Source organism: Thunnus maccoyii, chromosome 6 (assembly GCF_910596095.1).
Source record: "Thunnus maccoyii chromosome 6, fThuMac1.1, whole genome shotgun sequence".
NCBI lineage: Eukaryota > Metazoa > Chordata > Actinopteri > Scombriformes > Scombridae > Thunnus > Thunnus maccoyii.
The window spans coordinates 7138563-7162143 of record NC_056538.1 but is presented as its reverse complement, the minus strand read 5'-3'; the positions used below and the strand labels follow the sequence as shown (position 1 = coordinate 7162143).

At 40.4% G+C, this 23581-nt stretch overlaps 1 protein-coding gene and 1 long non-coding RNA gene across 3 annotated transcripts in view; both read left to right on the top strand.

Annotated features, from left to right (window-relative positions):
- The first annotated feature begins 3655 nt into the window (after positions 1-3655).
- Positions 3656-6370, top strand: LOC121899146. The gene is made up of 2 exons (XR_006096632.1): positions 3656-4061; positions 4629-6370. It is a non-coding gene; the product is annotated as an uncharacterized LOC121899146 (long non-coding RNA).
- A 14141-nt stretch (positions 6371-20511) lies between these two features.
- Positions 20512-23581, top strand: part of LOC121898483 (calsyntenin-2-like) — a 206710-nt gene continuing 203640 nt past the window's right edge. For both annotated transcript variants that reach the window (XM_042413577.1, XM_042413578.1), the window contains exon 1: positions 20512-21038. In XM_042413577.1, coding sequence (XP_042269511.1) covers position 21038 — 1 coding nt within the window. In that variant the 5' untranslated portion in view covers positions 20512-21037. The remainder of the gene's footprint in view (positions 21039-23581) is intronic.

Below are 23581 nucleotides of genomic sequence, written 5' to 3'. Positions count from 1 at the left end.
GTCTTTCTCAGTCCTGGTGAGTCTCTCTCCATCTGTTTGAATAGTGACAGTTCTCCCCTGCTGCCTACAGCCAAGAGGTCTGGACACCTGTAGAGGGCTGCAAACACACATTCACACACTCACACACACACACACATACACCAGTGCATACAGACACATCTCAAATCTTGATGCACTTGATGGCCCCATCTTCTTTCACTCTCCACGCTCTTATTTACCTACCTCCAGTTTGTACCTTTCACTCTGTGTGTGTATGCCAGTGTCTGAATGTTTGTTGTGTGCTCCACTGTGTAGCAAATGACTTGTCCCTGGCTGGGTGGGTAATTTTCTAGTGGCATTGGTGCTTTCATCCATGCAGTCTCTCGGGGTGCGGTGTTTATGAATTGACATCGTAATCACGCCTTTGCCACTTTCTCTCCATTTCCAGCACCTTGGGAGGGGAGGAAGAGAAAGGGGAGGGGGTCTCAACTTTTTATGCAGATGCTGAAAAACAAATGGAAATCTGTGACAGACTGTTGCAAAAGGGCAGGAGAGGCAGTGGCAGAGAATAGGTAAGCCACTGACTGACAGGTTGAAATTGAAATAAGAACACACCGAGGCCAGGAGAAAGGGAGGCTGAGAGAAAGCATTGCTTGGAATGAGGTTGAGCAAATTGAACAGATATTTTGTTGAATCGCATTTAAAGATGCTATCTGTTGTATTTTCATATAGATAAATGTTTGGAATAAACAGAGTTTCCTCTTCTTTTTTCTTCAGTTGATATTTGCCATATGTAGATGTCAATGGACTTTGCTGATTTGCAGAAAGTGGCATCATTCATCAAATCATGCAGAGAAGTTCTAACTGTGCGTGTAAAAACTGCCTGTACAAACTAGAAAGTTGATATTTATTAAACATCTATACGCACACATTAGCAATGAACAAAGATGAATCCAATTTACTCTACATTGATCAGTTTGTGCACTTACAGGCTCATTTATATACAGAAACCTCCCCAGAATGTCATATATGAGCAACCAAAGTCCATTTGAAAGTACTAGCATTGGGGCAGGTTAACTGAATTCACTTTACATGGTGGTCAAATAAAGAAATGCAGTACAGAAAATAGACATTGGCACAGTACCACTTCTGTGTTAGATTAAATAATAAATTTCCTTTTCATTTTTAATTGTTGAACTTTATTAACAGTTTCAGCATAACAGAAAATATTCAGGCCTTAGTTAAATCAACTTAATTTAACAAATGTAGCAGTTCATCATTAATCCTGACTTATTACAACCGAACAACATTAACAAATCTCTTATAATGAATCACAGGTGCTCAGTGATGCAGTACAAGCGAGACAAGACAAAGTAGAGGTATTAATGGCATAATTTCACTCTGAACAAAATAATTACCTTTTTTGTCAAATAAAAAAGGAAATGGACATGTTCAGGGATCATAGTTGGCAATGTATGAATTATGCTTACATGGCTGACAGTATTGGGGTTTGTATGTCTGTAATTTGGGATTAATTAACCTGTGGCCTGATTACACCAGTATATCAGTTGGGGTCTGGAGTGGTTATACTGTATCTTACATGCACAACAAGCAATTGTTAAATCAAATTCTAGAAATTAGCATAAACATGGTTTAAAGAGGAAATGTAATGCTTTTTCTGATTTTCTGTTATTTATATATTGTTATTTACTGGTATTTACAGTAAATACGTCAGCATTGAGTTTGATGTCATGCTCTAATGTAATGTCGTACAACATAAGATCTTAAGAGAAGGACTGAAAAGAGACTATAAGCCTGTTTGTAAATGCAGGTCAGGTCTTTTATATGAGTGACAACCATTGTGGAGATCCAGTGAAGAAGATCCAGCAATCCCAGTGGATGGCGAGCCTCCCAGCTTGGTACAGAGGAACCTGAAAATCTACATGATCTCTGAAACAGCTGGATGAACCATAGGGTTTGTGGTAGGATTCCTTTTGGTTGAAAGGGCCCGGTTTTTTCTTTTTTTTAATTATTAATTTTAGTCTCTTGTGTATGTGATGCCAGTTGCATTGTTTTGCTATTTATAAGCAAGATAAAGTTTCTGGTTGACTGAATTCATTTGCGTTACTCGTGTTGTGTTTATGGATATCGCACTGAATATTTAGCTTCTCCTGAACCTAGTGTGAGTTACACTTACCCAGGAGTAAGTTACACATAAATGAGGCCCTATAGGATCATACAAATTATCACTTTAAACAAGGATATCTGTATGAACTTATGCTGGAGGTGAGGCACAGACATGAAATATTAAAAATGCCTTGTCACATAAAATACTGATAGAATTTGAAGTAGGGCCTGGTTGTTTGCATTTGTTTGATGCTATTCATCAAGCAAGATTTCTATTCCCAATGGGAGGGCAGTTGGGTTACCTTTGTTTTCAAGTGTACAACCCCGCTCCTAGCTGCTGCGACTGAGCTTTCAGTAACAACCCCGGCTTTGTTAGCTCTTCTTACAGTCAAACTTATTTTTTTCTGTCCTGTATTCTCCTGAGTCTCTGAAGCTGCATGATGAAATACAGAGGTGCGGTTAGCAGTGTCGAGATGCAGAGGCAATGGAAGGGGGATTAAAACCTTTGCTCTGTGACACTGTAGAGAGCAGATGCCTTTTGATGTGAGAGCAATTGGCTCATACAGCACTATAAAGCAAAAAGAATGAAGGAATAATCATACTTATAATGTCTGACACCCGGCTATGCAAACACACACAGTTTAACATGTGTGCATGTGAAATTTCCATTTCCTGTCCTCTGATCTTTCTGTCGCTGTCTTCCTCCTTATATCTCTGTCTTTAGCTGGCTTGTTTCTAACCAACTCCCTATAAGTGCCATGCTTCATTGTTTACCACATGACAGAAACTCTTTATTTTGAGGATTGAAGTTATTACGATCACAGCTTTCTCCACATGGGTGATGATTAGCTTCTTTTTTTTACCTTTTCCACTCCTCTCCCAATGTCATGGCCAAAGTGGCACAGGATTCAAGGTATCATCGAACAAATACAGTTAATAAAATGCCACAGCGAGGGGAACGAGGGCATTTAATAGCAGAGAGGATTTGAGCTGGGAGAAAGAGATTAGGGTGCAGTGTTTTACTCGGCCAATTGTCCCTGAGTCATTCTCTGTCCTCTCCATTCCATCTCCTGGGTTTATGGACAGGAATTTGTCCATAAAGTTACATGGGTGAGCAGACGCAGGATGGAAGAATGTGCGTGTGTGTGTGACAGAGAGAGATAGAGTATGCGTGTGTATTTGCTTGCCCTAGAGTTCAACTGATGCAGGGTTTTCAAGGCAGATATTAATGGTCCTTTTTCATCTGAAGTTGCTGACAGCAGATCCAATATTTCATGCCAATATTCAGTGTCCTTGAAATTGGTATTTAATGTGCCCCCTACATACAAAGTATTACAATTAGTCTGTGTTTTACCAGGATCCCCCTTTTTTTATTTTGGCTTTTCCTCTCACTTTCCAAATTATACATTTTAATTGGATTATAATAGTTCAGCAAGTCTACAGCTACACTACTCGTAGTGGCTCTATGAGTACTTACGCGTAGTGGAATGTCAGCATGCTAACATGCTCACAATGACAATGCTAACATGCTGCATGATAGCAGGTAATGTTCCGTGTTCATCATCTTAGTTTAGTACAGCATTTCCCAAACTTAGGCTCAAGACCCACCCGTTTACCCCCCACCCCTCTCTCTTCTTGCCATCCTGGACCTGAAAATGTGTTTGCACTCTCTGGTGTAGGCTGGGTTGAGGTTACATTGAGTGTGACTTCTGTGATTCCCTCACTCTCAGTTGTGTGCATGGTCAAAGCAAAACATACAAGAAAGAGTTTATTAATGTTGGCTTCACCAGAGCCATTGGAAAGGAAGGAGATGCTCAGTCATTAAAAGAGAGATTAAAAATGAACAAATTGGTCAGACATCTCCAAATGAAGCATTCTCAGCATCGGGACAAGTCGAAAGATTTTTCCTGTGCAAAGAAGAGACTTTCAGGAGACAGTGTTTTGACAGCGGAAAAGTAAGTCAGTTGTGTTTGTTTGTGTAGCATCTGAATTGTTTGTTTTTGGGCCTGTTAGTTGCACTGGTTAGTTGGTGACTAGTCTGTGTGTTGCTAGCTAGCTAACGTTACTTATCAGTGTTAGCTGCAGTTGATTGTCATTAGCCTGCCAACTGGGGACAAATAGCTTAACATAGCCAGCTAAACATAAAGTTGTTTGTTCTGTAATGTCACTTTTCTCAAGGTTCGCCCATAATTGTGTATTTACACAACTGTGTCTGTGTCGTGCCAACAGCCAACACCACGTTACAGTCATGGACGACATTCTGTCCCAGACTCGTGGGCTTGTCCCTAATGTAGATTAGGCAGCAAATTGCATTTATTCAACATTGTTTTGACAGTGGAAGAGTCAGTAATGTGTGTGTTACCTTTGTATTAGTTAAGTGTGTGTATGTGTGTCAGTTCTCATGCTGGACAAATGTCAGCAATTCTGTGTGTGTGTGTGTGTGTGTGTGTGTGTGACTCATGTGGTGGTGACAAGTGAGAGTGGTGAGTTTTAATGATAATATCCTCTCTTTCATCTACCAGGCATTCAAAGGGAACAAAGCAGCACTGAAGGCATCATACCAAGTCAGCCTCCACATTGCCAAGGCACAGAAGCCCCATTGGGGAGCAGCTGATAAAGCTGTGTTTAAAAGATGTGTGTCTCTTTCTCTCTTGGGTGAAAAAGCAGTGAATAAAGTTGAGTCTGTCCCACTCTCAAATAACAGTGTTGCAAACAGAATCAAGGACATGGCAGCGGGCATTCAAAAGTCAGTTACAGAGGAAATATTGGAACACAAAATATTTTCACTGCAGTAACTTTTGATCTGAGAGTCTGTTGATGTTGCTGGTAGTCCCCAGTTAACGGTCTTCGCCAGATACATCAGTGGTAAGGATATCAAGTTCCTCCTCTGTAACTGGCTGCACACAACAACAATGGGACAGGATATTTTCAGAGTGATGGACACAAATTTGAAAGACCTGAAATGGGAATGGATTAACTGTATTGGAATTTGCACCAATGGCACCAGGAGCATGACTGGGTGCAGGTCTGGTTTTGTGGCTCATGTTCATATTGGTCCCAAATATGAAGCTGACACATTTTATCATCGACAGGGAAACTTTGGCCTGCACAGAGCTATGCAGGGAAATGGGGGCAGAGCATGAGCACCTGCTTTTTCACTGTGAGGTGAGATGGCTCTCCAGGGGAAGAGCTCTGCAGAGAGTGTGGGAGCTGAGAGAAGAGGTCATGGCCTATCTCAAGAAAGAAGACCCTCACCTTGTCAATCATTTTCAGAACAAGCTGTGGCTGGCAAGATTTGTCTACCTTGTGGACATTTTCAACGAGCTCAACACACTGAACACAAGCCTTCAAGGAAAGGAGAGCAGCACTTTGGAGCTTGAAGATGGAATTCAAGTATTCACTGCACTCTGTGGCAGTCCCAGTCCCAGCAGTCCTAGCTGGGTGCAGGAGAACTGGCAGTATTTCCTGTCTTCCCCGCCTACCAAGAGAACATGGGTGTTCCCCTGAGTGACTCTGTGAAGCAGAACATACGGTAGTTGAGCACATGTCTGGCCTACAGGAGAACTTTGAGGGGTACTTCCCTGACTCACAGGGATCTCACAACCTTCAGTAGGTGAAGTATTCCCTCCAAGCTGTGCCATCACTAGAGCTGAGTCTAAGTCAGACAGAGTTAGAGGCACTGGTCACACTGCAGGTCAACAATGGCAGTAAGATGCTGTCTGAGACAATCACCCTCTCACAGTTTTGGATTGCTCATCTCCAGCAGGAAGAGTTCTCATGCTTGGCTAGGAAAGCTGTAGATGTGTTGGCACCACATACTTAAAAAACAAATACAGAAACAGACTAAATGCTCAGTATGACCTCAGAATAGCACTTTCAAAAACAAAGACCAGAATAAATCTGCTGGTTGAAAACTTCAACCAGCCACATACCTGTCATTAGATTTCATTGTGCTATAGATGAAATATTATACCCCTTCTAGCATGTCAGGTCAGTATAATTTTAAAATAAGTCAGTAAAAATTAATCAGAATATTGCACCTTGGGATTTAAGGCTGAGGGACGGAAGGACAGGGTAAGAAATAAAGAGTTGAGAAGGGGGTGAGAAATAAAAAGGAGAGTAGAACATGTTTGTTCATTTAAAAGTGTTACAAACTTGTATGTACATATTCTATGAGGTGATGAGAAACTTACACTCAGCAAATTAGATTATTGCTGTCACGTACTTTTATAATGAAATAAATACATTTCATATACATTTTAAATTCATGGTTTGTTGTGTTCTTTGTCACTAGTGTTATGGCAATTCATGATGTATTTTTGTAAGTTTGGGGCCTGGGAAGACACCAAATTTCTCTTTTGAGCTGAAAAAGTTTGGGATCCCCTGGTTTAGTGTGTTAGTATGCCAACATTTGTTTATTAGCATTAAACTAAAAGTACAGCTCAAGTGAATGAGAATGTCACTAGTTTTGCAGGTATTTGGTCATAAACTTTCTATGTAGTGTAAGAAGACAATAAATAAATCTCATAAAAAGAAAATATACAGAACAGAAAAAAGATAAGAACAAAACAATATGAAAATGATGCAATAATGCCACAATAATTATGTTGGGAAAGCTTCTGAAACAGAAATTGGATCATTATGTGACAGAACACCCTCCACTGAAACGGAATAACTAACAGCACAAATTGCAGACATATCAGCCATCAACCTTGCTGCCATGAGCATCACATGTTATATTGTATCTCAATATATAACTCATTAAGAGTGTGTCCTACCCAGTTTGTGTTGTTGTTGTTTTTCATTTCTCATGCTTGCGGCCCAGTTCTGCCACATTCAGCTCAACTGCATGCATGGATTATCACTTGACGACCATCATGCCTCACTCCTTTTGAGCCAGTGCAGTGCCATTTCCAGCACCGGCTGCCAGGGGCAACGGGCCGGCTCCGTGGGATTGGAATGCAGCCGTGTGTGTTTGTGGGTGGATGGCAGGCAATCTGTCGCTTGTTTACACTTTATATATCACTCTCTGGGTGCTGTAAATCTCTATCGCTGTCTGTCCATGACCATCTCCCTCCCAGTTGGATTACATCTGCTTTTTTCTCTCTGTCTTCTTGTCCTGCTCTATGTGTATCATACTATAAATCACTGTGTGACACACAGTAGCTTCTTTATATGATGCCTTTTTGTGAGCCAGTGCTGGATCCCGCCTACTTTTGACATCTGTTAAACTTTGAAAGCTTGCAGTGAGTGAAATTGCTATTGATCTGCGTAATGGAAGGCATGATGCTCCTATCGGTGTGGTGATGTCACGGGATGAGAGACGCACAATCTTTCCTCTAGTTGCCTGGAGACGCCACCTATATAATCGATCTATCACTTAGTTGTCACTATTTTCTACCATTGATCTGTCCACATGAAATCTGGCCAATGACCAGAAAATCACTGTAAATTAAGGTGGAGAGGGAAGTGCTTTTGATCCAGGCTGCTAAATATCCCATGCCTCCTTAACAGGCACACTTCACAGGTCATTGAGAGGCCAGGGCTGTTATCATGAAAAGCTGGCTTCCCTTATGGAGTACCATCTTGCCAAATGACAGCGATGGCTCCAACAGAAAAATCAATGCGAGTACCTCTAAAAGCATTTTCTATCCTGTTTTTCAGCTGCATTTATTAATCTTTCAGCAGCTGACTCTTGTCTCCCTCTCTATCTTAACATCTGGGATGAGGCTTAAGTGGTTATGAGCTCCCTTCACTCCCTTACCAGAGAAAAGAGAAGGGCTCACTGATCTCTTTGCTTTGAAGCGACAGAGTTTGGAGCTTTTGTTATGGATATTGATATATGTAGATAGTTTGCAAGTTGCAAATGGATTTTAACTTTAGTATTATGAGAATGAACAGTGGAGAATTGCCACTTCTGCGTTCACTGACATGTTTTTTAGTAGGAAAGTCCAAACAAATATAGCTGCTGTATTGCTGTTGGTGCCATGAACAACATATAAAGGCTAATGAATATTCAAAAACCTCTCTCGCTCTGTCTGTCGGCTCATCCAAAGCAACTTGAACACTTGTAAATTGGGCGATTTTCCAACTTCCCCCCTCTGCTCCTCTTGGCAATCCATTGATAGAGGCAACTGGATAGGTCTTGGAAATATTGTGTTCCATTTGTCAAGTCTTTTCAGTTGTGAAGGAAAGGAGAAGAAGGGGAGAAGTGTTTAAGAGTTTCTGGCTCTAGGCCCAGACGACTGGCTATGGGCTGTTTGTCTAACTTGTCTGATTCAGCCGTTGATGGAGGTATTATTTGCAGTTGGAGTAAGGATAAGTTGCAGCAGATTGTGGGGAATACGAGGGATTTTCTCAGCTCCTGGCTCATGGGTAGCGCTAAGAGACAAAATAATCCCTCGACAAGTGCAATATGAACGAAATCCTCGATGGGGAAAATCCCATGTTTACTTGGACATACAATTCCACCACCTCCATTACTGCTAAGGCTTTTTTTTCGAGAATGGACATGGTGTTTTTTTTTTTTTTAATGATTCTTCCCTCCCAACCAGTGCTGTTTAATATATACTGTACCTATTTTAGAAAGACTGTGGAAATGTATGAGCCAGAAACTGGAGGTCTATTTGCACTTGTGAATAAGAGAAAAGAGTTACATACACACACACACACACACACACACACGAATATCCTTGTATTTCTGTCCTTCTTAGGGTCCTCTACTGACTACATTTATTCCCTCATTTCCTAAGCCGAATTTAAACCACCAATAATCATTGTATAAACCTAACATTTGCCTAAAATCATTTCAAATGCATATCCACATTTTGAAATAGCCCCACTGAAAACAGGAGGGCCTTCCAGAAAGATTTGCAAGTATATCCTCATAATGAATGTCTAAAATTGAAATTACTCACAATCCAAACATTGGCAACATAAAGGTTCCCTGTGGAGTATGCTGATTTCCAACCAAAAAGAGTGTATCCTTGAGGCTTCCCAAATGTCTTGAATGCATTTCTCTTCATTATAAAACATTTTCAAGCCCCATTTTTTTGGGATATCTTTAATTGTGTATTGTTTACATCCATGTTTGCTACAGTAGCTTGCAATCTTCTTCCCTTCCTTTGTTGGTGCTTCATTATGTTTCTTTGCTTGTTACTGCTGCCGACTGTCGATCAGTGGAATAGCCTGAAACCTGCAACGGGAATGTGTATCATGTCGTGCGCATCTGTGTCCTTGTGCGTGTGTATCCTGGTGAGTATGCGGGATACAAACCAAACAGGGACCAACTCATAAAAACATTCATCTAGCCAAATAATATGAAGTAATACAACTAAAAAAAAAACAGTTGCTATGCTGAAAATCATAAAGCATAGAATCTGTTTTGATCTCTTGTGAAGCCATTTTCATTCAGAACAAAATTGCAAGTGAATCTAGCTGTGCACTTTTTCTTGTAAAAGTATATTTCTCCATCACTAGTTCGTCTATTAATTTCAGTGCCAAATATGGTGTTTTGCTGTAATCAAAAATCAGGTTCATGTGCATGTTTGGTTTAACCACCATCTGCACACTGACATCTATCAAATGTGACATGCTAGTCTAAATTTGCCACAGGTGTGAAGCAGCAGGAATATAATCTTCACTTGCCCTCATGAAGTCACTGCTTGTTTTTTAAATAGCATGCCCTGCTGTGTTGTTTATATTACTGTGGCCGTGGCAGCCGTGACATGATGAGGATTGTGAGGGCGTCTGGGGAGTGGCAGCCGTGCTCTCACTTTAAATGCTGCAGGGCCCCTGGGATGCACGCTCAAAGTGTCTTTCCATGTTGGGCAGGACAAGTTGTTTTGTTATTGGACGACTAAAAATAAAAAACCTGTGACCTTGACTGGCCGCTGATGACAAAGTGAAGAAGAGAATTGATGAGAGAGATACTGAGTGTGTTTGTTTTTGTTTGTTTGACAGAGAGAGGGATGGGAAATGAGAGAGGATGAGAAAAGATTGTAGGAGTAAGCATTTGATGAGGCAAGAGGGGAAAGTTATGACAGGAACTGGATATATACTGTATATTTGAAAAGAGATCATCTCCTCTCCATTTTGGCTTTCCATCCACATAAAGCTGAAAATGTGTTTTTAAAAAATGCTCTCCAGAGTACATGAATTTAAATATACTTGTCTCATTTAGTATATTGGAGGAAGAAAATAGACATTTTCCAAAATGATGATGTAACTACTAGGGCTGCACGGTTCTTGTCAAAATGAAAATCATTATTTTCTCACATGAGAAAATAGTTCCCTCTTAGGAACACCAGTTGTTTTACTGAAAAAATATTCATTGCAATCCATACTGTCTACATGCAGTCAGTCCAAGCAATATAATCATTAGCTACTGCTAAAGGACGCACTGCTTTTACTTTTTAACAGACAGCTCATATGCAACTGCATCAAATGCTAAATTCAAGAATAATTAACTAAATGTCTTTTCAAACACTTCTGAAAAATGTTTTTTTGTGTGTATTTAAAAATCCATTAAACAATTGTAACTAATACACAGCTCACCTGTAGCCAGACATAGGGAGGCAGCCTTCACAATGTTTGATCCACCGTTATGCAAATCCACCTCCAACCTCCAGTAGTTATTAAAAGCCTGCTTCAGCCCTGTGTGTAGTCTCTTTGTGGGTCAGACTGTTCATGATGAAGTCATTAAAATCAAATTCCATAGTTCAGCTTGATTATAAATCTACTGTGGCCTCAAAATGACACATTCTTCATATTTCTGCCTTGACTGCTGCGCGACACTTAACATTAATGTAACATGAGAGCAGGTAGTACAACATCAAGGACTGAGTTTTTCTAGCCTTTATGGGACATTTCAGGTGGTTTTACTAATTTGCAGTGATACTTTTGCTTCTAAGTATCCATCATTGTATTTGAGTCTGGCTCCATACAGCAGACTGCACAGCTTTTTAACAGTAGAAGCACTGTGTTTTTGTCAAAACCGGAGGTGGATAGATATATTTGTTCCTCCTCACCATCGCCAGTTTCTGCGACTTTGACACATTTTTATTGTTGTTTTTTGTCTCACGGAATATTATATTACTGTCTCTCATGCATGTAAAATTTATTTAAATCATTATCCTGCCTCTCTCTTCCTGTGCACAGTTTGTCATGTGGAGCAACACACACTTGTCATTTGTTCATACATCTTAGGGAGAAATAGGTGCATTTGTTTTGAGGCAATGGATCTCCCCCACTAATACAAACATTTGTTTGTCACATAAAAATTAGATTGCATAGAGGCCTGAATCGAAATCGTGATCTTACTTCGATTAATTGTGCAGCCCTTATACCTACGCAGATACAACAGGATACAGTTACAATACAATAGAGTAGGGTGATTTGCAGCAGGTTCATTAAGAGGCCAACTTTCTGTTGCTTCTGACTGTGACTTTGATTGCATTAGAAGTTTTTCATTGAGATATACTTATGTATGCTTTTGCTGTAAGGCAATAACAAAAATACGAAATATTCTATCTTAGCAACCAGGTTCCAAGTTGTAAGGTAACTTGTAGAAATGAGAGCTTATGAGTACATATATTGAAGTGACATGAAGAATTAAGTTAATTGCTCCCACAGTAGCAACCACTCTGGCAGCTTCCTTATTGAAGGAAGGAGAGAGGTGTGCTGTACTGTGCTGTATGTCAAAACACAGTTGACATAAACAAGATGTGAGACTGAATAAAGAGTTAAAAACATCTTGGCAATTCAGTCTAATTATCAGAATACAGGCTGCATCTCAAGAAAGACATCTTCACACCATGGTTTACAGGTATTGTAGCATATATGAGCTGAAAACTAATCATTATTTCATACAACAGTATCAGAAAGCATTTCATTGAAAGCACCTCATTTGTGTATCTATACTGAAGCACAGAATCATTATCATGGAGACGAGGAAACAACTGAATGTAGGTGTATCCTGCTGCAGATTAACTGGCTGATGTTTGTCAGAACAGTCTATCAAGTCAATCCCACTCCTTAGCAGAGGATGGCTGTAATGAAAATGTTGTTGTTGGTGGAGTGGATAAGAATGGAGAAAGGAGAAAGTCACCTTTTTTTCTTGTGCCTTCTTGTGAACTTTTAGAAAAGACCAGTGTGTATATTATCTGCCTGTGTGTGGACAGGGTCTAACATAAAACATAAAGCTTTTGGTTATTGTGTAAATGTCACATTGTTATTTTCAAGTTTTTCAGTTTTGATTACATCACACAAACTCTTGTGTGTGGTCACTATTGGCTAGGATGTGTTCTTACAATGGGATTACCAAACACACTGGCATTACAACCCTGTTGCCAGACAGAACTTTAATACTGGATGTTTCTGCAAAATCCTGGATCATGTTGAATGCCAACAATTTCAAAATAGATGAATGATGACTTAATAGAGAGATGATTAGGATGAAGGCAGCCAATCAACCAGGGAGCCATGAGCTGCTACTGATGCACTGATGCTGCTACTCTACAAATGCACTGTGGGCCTGTACAGTCTGTACTTTTCTTCTCAGCACTGTGCAGGACGGGGAGCATAAGAGGGAAGGTACAAATGCTATTTAAAGCCTGACTGACAGTGCCAGAGGAAATACACAAAAGGCAGCAAGGGAATATCAGTGGAATATGGAGTAATGTATAAGGAGTGTAGGTATGGCAGAAAGAGTGTTAGTGTCTGTACAATACAAGGAGGAACACATCAGCAGTCAAAGTGCTCTTCACAGCTTCTTTCATATTACAAATTGTAGCCCATTATATATAGTAGCTCTTTCCTCGCTCTCTGGCCCAATTGTGGCTAATGCAGTCTTCAAAGTCAAATGGAACTGGGTTACTGTGAGTTGGAGGGACTGTAATGATGTCATCTGTCTCCTGTCATCAGTGACAGGAAAAGAAATTTGCCATGGTGCTGTTTACGAAGGCTGTACAGATGTTGGTTAAAGTTTTATGACTCTTGATTAACATCAGAAAGATTCATTGGATCTACTGCATCTTTTCCTCTTGTGGTGTTTGTGTGCAGACACACGTGCTGGTGTGTGCTTGATTGTGTTTGTGAACGCCTCAACGTTGATGTGTCATAAATTGAACCAACAAGGCTCTTGTCATTCTTAATAATGTACATCAGTGGCTGTGTAACATAAACACATGGGAACAATGCTGTGATACATGTTTGGGTTGTGGCAACACTGTGACAGGGATAAAATTATTGTCTTTCCTGTCCCTCACCACACACGGCCAATCACATCATTTCCACTCCAGCAGCATGTTATTACAGCACGTTGTCAGCTGCTTGGTGCTTTTGCCCTCGTTTTGACATCTCCGGAACATTAGAAACAATCTTTCATTAAAGATGAAACACCTGCCAGAACAGGGAACCATCTACATTGAGCTGAGTCAAAGGGGGATTTAGTCCAATGTGAGAGCATTTATAATAATTGGAGTATTTATTTTTCTGGTCATGTGATGTGACAAATGTCAACACAAGAAATTCACCAGGGAATGACTCTTTCTATGATTATATTAACAATAAACATGAAAACAGCCCGTTATTTTGTGTTTATTTCTACCAAAGAAAAATGGCATATTGAACTGCTTCATTGTCCTTGTAATGTAAAAGTTTTTTTCTGCTAAGGGAGTGGACTCATCAAATATAGTTAAACAAGGGTCCTGTCCTCTCATGAGTCATCTCATGGGAGAGACAAAACAGTAGAAATAAGCAAATGGGCTAGCCTCCGACGCGCTAACAACCGCTAGGCTAATTGGCCGGCTGAGAGTGTTAATGTGAAACCATGCGGTTCTCCTCCTTTTCCTCAACTGAACCAGCAAAGACAGCAGCCCGCTTTTGTAATGGAATTAATGGAAAAATAGAAAATGGCCCGGTTTGAGAATTAAGGAAATGTGATATGCCGTCTACAGTAATTAGGGCCTACAGAGTAAAGACTCTGAACACTTAGTGCGAGACTATTCCCATGTGGACCAGCCATAATTATTATGGGATTTCTGCCTCTTCTTCCTCCCCATGATGAAAAGGTTTTATTGTTCCACTGCTTTAAAAAAAAAAAGAGGGGAAGGAGGGATCAGCATCAGTTGATGAAAGGAAGCTCTCTGAAAAGTGCCGCCACCGCAAAAAGAGCTTCATTTCATCTCAGTGCGGCACCATCACTCTCTGACTTTTTGTCTTTCCTCTTCTTCCTTTCTCCCGCTGCCTTAAACTCCTGGAGACATACAGTGGAGCCACATCAGAAGCCATATAGAAAATTCACAGGAAGGTGTATAAAGATTTTTTTTTTTTTTTTGTTAGTGCATTGTGATCTCCTGGGATGCACTCCAACAATGGATGTCAGTGCTGCTTAGAATGAGACAGCTGCACATCGTGTTGTTTGCTGAGCTTTTAAGAAATGTTTGTGTGTGTTGGAGTGTGGGTTTGTGTGTGTCTGAGCCGCTCCGCATTATTGTGCGCCGCTTTTGGCCGACAGCCTGCTGCTTCTTATGGGATGTGGCATTTCCCACTGTGGTGTCTGTTTCAGAAAGAGCATCGTAATCCGGCCTATTTGCTGTCCCACTGCATAAAAGAGCTAAAGTCAGGGAGAACTTCGCCAAAGCCTGACAATACTATCTACAGTCAAAGCCCTAGTCCACACTGCAATCGAGCAAAGGCTCAAATGCTTGACAAACTACACTACCTATAACCCTTTTTATGGGTACAGGGAGAAAAAAAGAGACTGCAGCAGCTCCTGCATGAGCCATCAGTCAACCAGGCTGTAACAGCAGGCTAAAATTCTGCATCTGGACTAGAGCAATTTTTACAAAGTATAATAGTGACAAGCATCATCACACAGAATCCATAATGGACTCCACCACCTCAAATGACAACTGTTTAATATGGGGCCACTACTGCTGCTGACTCCGCTGACTTGTAGCGTCCTCTTCTCTATACATGCATTTCAAAACTGTTCCCAATGACATTTTATTTTGGGCTTGCAGGAGCCGATCGTATTATACCAGTGATTGGATGTATTGCCAGAAAGAAAGTTAAAAGAGTTGGATGTGGTTCCGACAAAGTGCTCATGAAAGACACAGGGCAAACTCCCTGTGAAACCGCACAGTTGCACAAGATGGTTAGCATTTCAAACAAAGACCAGGGAGTGCTGGAGTGTCGGGTTGTGCATGCGTGTGTGTGCACACATACACGTGCGAGGCAGGGGCTTTTTGTAATGGAAAGCAGGGTATAAAAAGCTAAATATGATGAGGGAGATGGTTAACAGAACAAAACTAAAAGGGTTCATGGGTTCATTTATCCTCCCTAGATAGTAATGAGAGGACAGATTCACTGCCAGAGATTTACAGTATGTCCCTGTATGAGATAGAATGGAGATAATATATGTGTGTGGGTGTATGTGTCTATGCATTGTTGTTCCTAGTTAGTTTGTCCTCACCCCCATATTCTGGTTTCATAATAACTGGGCTGTGTTTTTTTTTTAAGCACTGGTTTTCTTTTTAACTCAAAGGCAGAACACAGCAGTGCTCTAATTCCCCACAACATTCCCTAATGAAGCACAATGCTGGCACACTAGTCTTGGCTAAACATGAGAAGCTCATGTAATTCTTGTCCTCACACGCCCATCAGACCACACTGATGCTGGAAAGGTGACCAGCACCTAATTACTCTAGAGTGAACGTGTCACTTCATATGTGATTTCCTTTATAAAACATGCACTTTGACTTCACAAAAAAGGAAAGAAAACTTCAAACAAGGTTACTTTGCAAGCAGGTGTATAATAAGCTAGTTCTACATGCATCACAAATGAGGAAGCTTTTAAATAAGATTGTGTCCTTGTGTTCCCATGTGACTGCACTTGGCAACACTTGACATGTTTACAACTCTGCTCAATTATCTAGATTACACGTTTCCAGAAGGCTCGTTGCTGTGAAGTGGGAGCATGATTAAATAAAGACTCCATATATATATAGTAGTAGTTTTGTCACCTGCTGTTTTGTGAGCAAACCTGCGTCGTAGCTGTCGTAGCTAAGTGTTGATGACTATGATAGGTTTGAAATCAGAATTAAATCAGAATTAATGCTATTTCAATTAAGCGAGTACCGTGCCATTTTGTAGTCAGGTTTTTGGGTGAGTGTGGTTCTATTAAAGGACTTTGCTTTAGGCTGTAGTTGTTCTTTATTGAAATGGTCCGTGATATAACATGACATTTTAAATTGGAAATTTAAATCTTCGCTTAAGAGTGTGATCCAATTTCACTGAATCAGAACAAAGACACAGTATACCGCCCACCTTGAACATGCTGTGAGAGGCCTTATCTGTACTAATTAAGCACTTTAAAATATACTTCAAAATCACTACATGTAGCGGAACAGCCAGTACAGTCTTCTATAGCTACTTAACTTCTCTTTACCTTTCACCAGCCATTACCTGTGGCCACAGGAGATCAATCTCAGAGATCTGAGCCCTGACTGCTGCGATAAAACCTTTCTTGGTGTCGCAGCTATGACTTTGACCCTCCGTTCATAGCGGGTGTCTGTTGAATGTTCTGTCTCACTTCTCGTCTTTTCATCATGACTGAAAAGAGAGGAGGATAGGGCGGTATTTATCTCGTCAGGGGACAGATGAGGGCTTTTGTGCCGGGGTCCGTGACACTCAGCGGGACCGAGGGACACACCTGCCCGATGCCTTATCAGATCTAACACGTCCTCCGCATTACCTCTCTGGAAGCAACCAGCAGGGCGTTTTAATACTCCCCTGGCTGACCGGTAATTGTTTGATTACTGATGGCTGGTGGGTCATTAGAAAAGAGGAGAAGATGGACGAGGCCGTTAAGCAGGGGAAAGCAGAGAAATGTGTCCAATTGCTCTTCTATGTAGACATCACTACAGACTGCCACAAAACAACAGTGAAGGGTATTGTGAATGTGACTCTGATCAATGTTATGCAGTAAAAGCAATTTAAAGGACAGCAATAGCTTCATTGGAGAGAAAAGAAATGTTTTTATTATTATTTTATGGCATTTTTGCTTTGTGTGATAGTCAACAAAGAGTCGCTGAGGGAATGACATGGGCTCCGACTTATATCACTTGTACATTCAGCCTTTTGATGCATATTCCTCCCAGAAAAGCAACTTCCAACTTTATAATGCTGCTGCTAGAGGCAAACTTCTCTCTTTAAGTTCGTACACAATGCCCACACATGCAAGTTTAGTGCGCATCATGTTTAGGAATGCTTTGTGATTTTTAAAACATAAACATAGACAAGAACAAATGAATAATTAAGGAAATTAAGTTATTGTTATTTTCAACTCAGGCTCAGAGGCTTAAATACCCCAAATTCAAAATGTGAGTTATTTTTCATTTTGCAGTTTGTATCCCCCAGGATACACTTCCCATTTAAGGTACAGATTTGTAGGTTTTTGCAACAACTTTTTGCAAAAATGTTTTGTGTGGCCATAAATAGTGGAAATGCCCCAAGCTCAGTCAACATCTCATTTTGCATCCTGCATCAAGTTTTATCTAAATTGCATACAACTACCATACATGCAGGTCTTTGTAAGTGATTTACAATTAAACAATAAGTACATCAATATTTCAACTTAAGCTTTGGTCTATTTCTTTGCTATAACAAACTCAAAACAATATTGAGGATCTTTGTTCTTTTTATTGCTCTATTTGGGTAATGTATCCCCAGTGACTGACATTTCAACACAAATTAGTTTTTCACACCAACATAAACTGTTAGTCTTAAAAAGCAATATTTTCAAAATAGAATCTCATCAAAACCTTGTTAACATGCAAAAATACTGACACTTCAGTATTAGTGACATTTTCACTGCAAACAGACATATTGAATTCAAAACAAATAATTTATACAGTTGATCCCACATTGTGGGAACCAAGTCACATGACTACAGTTTTTGAGTCAATCTCCTAATCTATGATGTATCCCATTGAAAGTGAAGCACCTCAATTTATGGGGGCCCACCTACAGACTTGAAAATATCAGAATCTCCCAGGATACAAAAACCGTTAAGTGATAATACATTATAGCTTAATCTTGAAGCACAATTAAAAGGGCTGCAGCTGCTTTTTCTTTATTCTATAATTTCAACACTACTCATCAAAACAGTGTTTTCCCCCAGTTTACAGTTAACAGAGGGAATCAAGTGAAACTGCTAGCCATAGGTTTGTTTGTGGCTCATCTACCATATTTTCTATCTGAACATTGCATTTTAAACCCCCATGGTTTCAGACCTGGACATAGCACTTTGACAGCAGCATGTATGCAGCATGATAGTCAATGATATAATTTGTTTTCTGGATAGGAAGGAGTGTTGTGTTGCCCTGTTCATTGATTTGATACAGTGGGTCATACTCTTCTTTTGGATAGACTTAGATCAGTTGGGTTTGACACAAATGCATGTATCTCACTGACAGAACTCAAGCAATAGTAACAGATGGTCATCAATCTGGTTTCCTTGACATTACAAAAGGGGTGCCACAGGGCTCAATACTAGGTCCAATTCTGTTCACATTATACATAAATGGCCTGGGCTCATTGATTAGTAACAGGTCTGTTCATTATTATGCTGATGACAGGCAGATTTTTTTTGGCAATTCAAAAGGCCCTGATTAAACTTAAACTTTTAGTAAATCCAGATAAGACAAATTACATGCTCCTCACCAGATCCAAAATGAAAAATCATTTAAGTTTTACTATTAGTACAATATCTAGGGCTCAAATTAAAAAGTCTCAAGTTATAAGTATGTGGGTATCTGTTTAAAGAAAAAACATCTTTTAAAACTCATGTTGAGGAAATGACTAAAAAGCTTACATTTAAATTGGGGTTCTTTTTTTTTTTTTTAGAAATAAGCAGTGTTTCTTTTTTAGTAGTAGACTGCAGATTGTACAGGCAACATTTTTATCAGTGCTTGACTATGCAGATGTAATTTATATGCACGCTGCTGCCCATACCCTCAAACCCATTGATGCTGCATATCACAACTCTCTTAGATTTATTACAGATGACAGTTTTAGAACCCATCATTGTATCCTTTATGAGAAGGCAGGGTGGACATCACTTATCACTTGAAGGGAACAACTCTGTCTTGTTTTTATTTATAAAGCCATCCTAAATAAGCTACCATGTTATTTATCATAACTTTTAAGACTTAGAATTATGGGATAACACACTTGTTCACAAGAATGCATTACTTTGGATATCCCATATATGAACACAGAACTGGGAAAAATTGCATTCACCTACTATGCTCCACATGGGTGGAATAAGCTTCAGGACTCCCTTAAATTAGATATTTTTTTTATCCCTAGAACATTTTAAGATTCTGTTGAACAATGTTTTATATAATGAACTTAATTGTGAATTCTATCTATGTATCGATCTATCTAAATAGATCGATAGATAGACTAGGTGGGCCTGGGTCCACCCACCAGGCACTCAGGCCCATCCTCTCTGCTGGATCATACAGTGAATAGCAGTCTGCATACTGGTTGAATTATCTAACAACGTGATCAATAAAAATTTTAAATATATATATTGTTTCTTGCTACTTGTTTACCATATGATGCTGATGATGATAGGTCAGATTTTTTCAGTGGCAATGCATTTTGCACAAGCAGGTGGCCCCAGGTCTGAAAAATGAAACCAATGTGGAAGTGCTTTAGACTTGCATTCCCTCTAATGGCCATCAGGGGACGACTCCACTGGCTCCAAAAATAAGTCCTTTTTTATGGAGGTCTATGAGAAAATGACCCTACTTCTCACTTGATTTATTACCTCAGTAAACAGTTTCCTAATGAGTTTATGGTCTCAATCGCTACTTTTAAGTCTTCTTCAATACAGCATGATGTTCTTTTTGTAAAGTATAGTCCCATTTAGAGTAAAATTGACCATGAAGCAGGATATGCTTTAGGGCGTGGCTACGTTGTGATTGACAAGTCGCAAACAACGTCAATTATGACACTTTCTATTATGAACTTTTGATCCATGGAGGTTTTATGTTTGTAAAACGTTACTCGAGCCGTGACGTCATCACAATGTAAAGTCTATGGGCCGAGCGGGAGCTCGCGGGCGGAGCCAGCGGGGGAAACACTACTGCGCACATTCAGTAGGCTGCACAACGCGGAAGCAAACCCGGAAGCTAGAAACTTTTTTTGGCGTATGCACTAGGCGAGCAATTCCTATAAGACTGAATGGGCGCCATTTTTAGTCCGGTATCCAGCTCTTACAATACACCCATGCTAGAAATGCACCGTGCTAACAAAGCTAGCAACTAGCGTTAGGGTCAGCTCCACCACCTCGTCCAAATGGTCACTTCTCATCACTTCTGGCTCCAAAAATCCAAGATGGCGACAGTCAAAATGTCGAACTTGAGGCTTCAAAAACTTTTTTTAACTCGAGGCTTCAAAACGCGAGTGCAATGGATGTTGTCACGATGCCTCCGTCCTTTATTTTATACAGTCTATGATTTCGCAAATGTCTCCTCTTTCAGTCAGTGTACAGCTCGTGCATTGCAGAGGGACAGAAGCCTGCTTTTCGCTAGCCAGCTGCCTTTAATGTAGGTTAAGCTAAAACCATGGTGAAACAACGTTGTGAGGAGCAGGAGGAAGATAATTCAGCTCAGGTTCAGCCATCATTTTCAACCCAGACACCTAGTCCTGCGCAAGTTTCTCCTCAACAAGTACCAAGTAGTAACGATACATAACGTGGCTGCTAATTCAACCCTTTCCCCGTCAGTAGCAGCATGTGACTCAGCACTTGATTCTCCAACGACAACATCCAAGAACTGACTGAATTGTTGGACCATAATGAACTAATTTCAGTGTTCAACACCAAGCCCCGTCGTCTCCTGCTGTAATCACCAAAAGTAAGCTAATTTACAATTTCTGACTGTAGTAGACTATGGACTATTTCAATATTATTGTTTATTGGTATAGTTTCTGTTGGGTGTACAATTGGATTTTATGGTGATGTTGCTGCGTCTGCCATCTGTGTGTGTGTGTGCCTGGTTTATGTGGCTGCTGTGCCAGGCTATGTTCAAGTGTTATTTTTAACATTACTGAGCATATTGGTGCCGGTGTACCTCTATCCATATGCTTGATTAATGGTGCTGTTGTGCCTGTCAGCTGTGTTTGGTGAATATGTGGCCGCCGTGCCAGGCTATGCGATGCTGTTAATGTTTGTCTTGGTGCCTGTAACATTACCTCTGGTGATGTATAAGGCTTGCATGATTAAACTGTGGTGCATTCAGGCAAGTTTCGTTGTAATGGCCGATTTTGGTTAAAATGCGTTTCAGAACCTATGAAGTATGTGGGTCTTGGACGGTCTAAGCCCACCTGATTTTCTCTGTTCCCACCCACACTGTGATTTCTACCTATGCAACTGTTAAGCAGGTGTTGGCAGCATCTACAGTGTGTTGTTCCACCTGGGGGGTCCACAAGGCGCCATTACAGCAACAATGCCTCTCATAGGTCCATTAAGGCTGATTCATGGTAGGTTGCTCGAAAGGTTTGAAAAGTGTCGCTCAACAGAAATTAAAGGGTGTGTTCGAAATCACATGCTAACATACTATTCAAAATTACATATTAACAGTGCTTCCGCAAAAGTTACAACAGCTTTTAGCCTGCTTTAAAATCTCCGCTATTGCCTCTGGTTGGTGCGAAATGCATTCTGGGATACTTGGCTGTGTACTTCAGTGTGAACAATCTGCTAGTAACATGGATGTATATGGCTAGTAATGGCATACTTAGTAGTCGTTCATTTAGTACGCAGTATGCAGTGCATACGTTGAGTATGTAGTAGGCAGTACGTTAGTATGTGATTTCGAACACACCCAAAGAGTCGCGCAGCGTTTTCAATTTATACTTCGGTGAAAGGGTTCAGTCGTCTCCATGGTAACCAGACGCTATCCTTCAGCCGGCTCGTTTAGTTACATTATATCATCCGGGACTAATTAAACAAGGACGTTACAAGTTATCTAAAGTTACAGATCAAAATATCAGTAAGGAAGTGAAGTGAACTACAATGTCCATGGCGACATTGGTATCAATACCCAATCGCACTGCGCAACAAAATATGACGGTGTCCAGCCGCAAAACATGAAAAGAAAGTGTCCAGCAATACTTTTTTCTGTCGAAAATACGTCATTTCTGTTGAGTGTCGAGCAACCTACCATAAATCAGCCTTTATATGAACCAACTATGGACACACGTACAAAAACACACACCTCCACACACACACACACACACACACACACCACTGAGATGCTTTAAAAGTCCCCAGAGAATTGGCTGTGATTATTGTGGTTACTGTGATTGCTATCATCGTCTCCCATCATGGTCATTATCAGCAGAGCATTTCCTTTCAGCTCAGTGCTCTGTTTACCCTAATGTGAGCTGGGGGGAACATAGCAAAGAAGCGTCTTCCATAAACACCTTGTTATCTCTCACTCTTTCTCTAATTTTCTCTCCATTCTATCACTCTCCCTCATTTCCCCATCTCTCGATGGGCTGTGTGGGTCTGTGGCACTCTGGCTGAAAAAATAGAAGAAAGCAAAGGTTGTTGTATATTGCGTGTTTGTTTTGCAGGCTAATTGCTGTTTGTTAGTCAGCATCCAAATTTGTGCTGATGCTTGTGTTTAATGGAGTTCAGTACAGTTTTTCAGTAGTTTTTTGCCTCCCACCACAATAAAAGATGGCTGCAACCTATTTACACTATAGAAATGCCAAAAAAAAAGAAGTGGAATGTAAATAATTTCTGCCAGTGATGCCCACACATTTCTACTTTTTGGCTTAGATATTTTATTCTCTGTCTCTTTCTTTGCTCTCCCTCTCATGTGCGTGGTGTGTGAGGCAGCCTCAGCCAAAGCACTTAGTCAATTCTGCACAAATGAGATTCTCACAGTCCAAATAGAGAAGATTGAAATCCGGAGGCTTGTATTTGAAGGGTGTTAAACGTGTCACCCAGTTAATACTTTGTCAAACAATAAAAAGCAGAGAAATTCCAAGTCATATTAAAACTTGATTTCCTGCAGTACAGTTTCCAACTGCTCTGTCAGGTATAAGCAATAACCTCCTCGGGGCGTTATTGCTGGTTAAATACATGCAACTGTGGCCTGGATCAGCAGTAAGCTAAGCTTTCTTGCTCGTGTGTCTGTGGTTTTATGAGAACCAAAGCCCAAGTGATTCCTGGCGGATGCCCAGTGGCGATTCTGAGGATGAACCAATCACATATGTTGTAGTTATTGGACGCTAAATCTAGTCTTTATCTACTGCAAAACTGTGAGTGAGTGGACTCTTCACATGGTCAAGTTGACACGTGTGTGCATGGTGTGTGTGTGTGTGAGTGTTTGAGTCACACCCTGCAGTGACATTTCATCAGACTGTGATCTATCACGTTATCCCCCTGTCA